General features: G+C 37.6%; 2 protein-coding genes across 2 annotated transcripts in view; one reads left to right on the forward strand and one right to left on the reverse strand.

Annotated features, from left to right (window-relative positions):
- Positions 1-882: 882 nt before the first annotated feature.
- EAH_00060970 (AP-4 complex subunit sigma-1, putative) lies at positions 883-1,646 on the reverse strand (the record flags this gene model as incomplete). Its single annotated transcript, XM_013393389.1, has 2 exons — positions 883-1,135; positions 1,465-1,646. The coding sequence occupies 2 exons, from the start codon at positions 1,644-1,646 to the stop codon at positions 883-885; spliced, it is 435 nt and encodes a 144-aa protein (XP_013248843.1).
- Positions 1,647-2,162: 516 nt separating this feature from the next.
- The window catches only part of EAH_00060980 (glutamine synthetase, putative), a gene marked incomplete at both ends in the record, with an annotated part of 2,544 nt that continues 2,206 nt past the window's right edge, over positions 2,163-2,500 (forward strand). The window contains one exon of the mRNA XM_013393390.1: positions 2,163-2,432. Within this exon, the coding sequence (XP_013248844.1) occupies positions 2,163-2,432 (270 nt within the window). The remainder of the gene's footprint in view (positions 2,433-2,500) is intronic.

Consider the following 2,500-nt stretch of genomic DNA (forward strand, 5'->3'; position numbering starts at 1 on the left):
ATATATATATATATATATATATATATATATATATTGCATTAAGTATATAGCACGTATGCGTGTGTTCTTTAGGATAAGCAAACCTCCCTTTGTCCTTTCTTTGTTTTTGTTGTTGCTTATTTTTCTTTTTGCTGAATTAAACTTCTTAAAGCCTTTAAACATGCATTTCTGAATAAATGATAATTATATTAAAAGGCGGCATAAGGAATATCTTCTGCTTTATTTTATTAGTAATAATTAATAATAACAATACTAATAATTATATTATTGATAATAAAGAATAAGAATTATAGATGAGTTATAAACAAAACTGCAGAAAACACGCTCAGGACAGCGAGCGTTTAAAAACAAGATAGCTGCTGCATGCAGCAGATGCAGCAGCAATTAATTATACACCGCAGCAAACACCACGCTTACACCCAACTCCACGCATTTGCATGTATGCATGCGTCTGCGTGCATGCGTTTGCATGCATGCGTTTGCATGAATTTGCATGCATCCATCCATGCATGCGTCTGCATGCATGCGTCTGCATGCATGCGTCTGCATGCATGCGTCTGCATGCATTTGCATGCATCCACGCATGCACCCATGCATGCATGGATGCATGCAGTTAAAGCAAGAAATGCATGCATGCATACACGGGAGAACTACATATCATTGCATGCATATATCCTTCGCACATGTTCGTATGCATGCATGCATACGTGCATGGATGCATGCATGCATGTACAAACTCATCAACTGCATGCATGCATGCAGAATGATGAGTTTGTGACAAGAGGGACAAAGATGAAGGAAAATGTGAAAGTAAAGATGGTTAGAGCGTCTTTGAACGATATGATTTTGCTTGCAAGTCGTTGAGGTGTACGTACACTCGAATTAGGGAGATTTTTCTAGCATTTGAATTGGAGCCATGATATTGGCTTTATTTGTTTCTATGATGCATCCATCTGCAATCATTTCGCTGATAATAAAGTGCGTTTTTTCTAAGTGAAACATTATATCTAATTCACAAACATTTTCAAAGTAACGATCGAGTGTCTCCACTAAACAATGAATTAACTCCAATATAGCTAATTCATTCACCGACTGTTCATCCAGCAGCCCCACAATAAAATATAAACTCGCATACCTGCAAAACCCAAAGAAAAACAAAAAAATGCAACCACATATATTATGTATGCATAAGAATAGGCATGCATGCATGCGTATGCATGCATGCAAAACCTGTATAGAAGTATGCATGCATGCACGTTTGTAAGAAAGACAGAACAAATTCTTCTGCATACGTTAATGAAATATAATTTAAATAAACTATTTGCCGTGAGTCTACAAATGAACAACGCAGTGGAAACGAAGAGAGGCAACACTTGCACGGGTTCTTTCTGTGTTGTTAATATTTTCTTTCTTCTGCTGAAACTCTTAAGAAATGACTGCTTATGCATTTTATTTTCTTCTTACCGTCTATAGACGACTTTGTACTGACGATATTGAATGAAAGAACACTGATTCTCCGAACGAGAAAGGCATTTGCGTATAAGTTCGCCTTCAAGTGCTGCGCGCTCTGCAACGCTTAAAAATTCATAATACTGCGATAAACGCGTTTGTCCTTGTTTATTAACCATTAAAATGAACTTAATCATCTTGAAATGCAAAAAGAAAGAAAAATAACCCCAGCTTTCCACCAGCGATTGCCTGTCAGTGCTTCCGGTGTACGTACAGCTACAAAACCTGAACAACACCGCAAGCGAGAATCAGCGCCAAAGGCGCATAACCAGTGGAAAGCAATGAATTAAATGTTTACTTTTTGCATAAAATACACAAAAATACGAAGAAAAGAAACAGATAAAACACAAACACAGACGCATGCAGGAAAAGCATCTGCTTGTCGGCTGCAGCAAGCAAACCTGCAAGAGAAACAACAACAGCAAAACAATTTCTATTGGTTATTATTTATGTCCTTATTTTGTTTTTCGTTGTGTTTTCCTTTTATTAAATTACGTTGTTATTTATATATCAATTTAAAAACCCTAATTCCGCTAGCATTTCTGTTTTCTTCCCCTTACCAGCTGTAGTAGGCAAAAGTCGCGTTCTTCTTTCTCTGACCTCCATTAGAGCAAATAAATATTCTTTTTTTCTTTTTTCTGCATTTATTAAATATGAACAACGAGGAAGAAAGGCGTAGGAGGAAGGAAAGCGATGTCTATTCTTTGGGGGAGCAACTGCAACCCCAGCAACAGCTACAACAGCAGCAGCAGCAACAACAGCAGCAAGATGAAGATTTAAATAACTTCTGCGGCTCTCGTATCCTCTTGAATAATGCAGAAGAACTCCTTGAATTCATTAAAAAAGAAAATATCGAAGAAGTCGATTGCTGCTTTGCTGACCCCCTAGGCCAGTGGCATCACTGTTCCTTCCACCCAAATGCGGTACAAACCCTAAACCCTAAACCCTAAACCCTAAACCCTAAGCCTCAAATCCTAAAGTGTAAGCTCTA

This window comes from Eimeria acervulina, genomic scaffold (assembly GCF_000499425.1).
Source record: "Eimeria acervulina Houghton genomic scaffold, Eah_scaff1553, whole genome shotgun sequence".
NCBI classification, from domain to species: domain Eukaryota; phylum Apicomplexa; class Conoidasida; order Eucoccidiorida; family Eimeriidae; genus Eimeria; species Eimeria acervulina.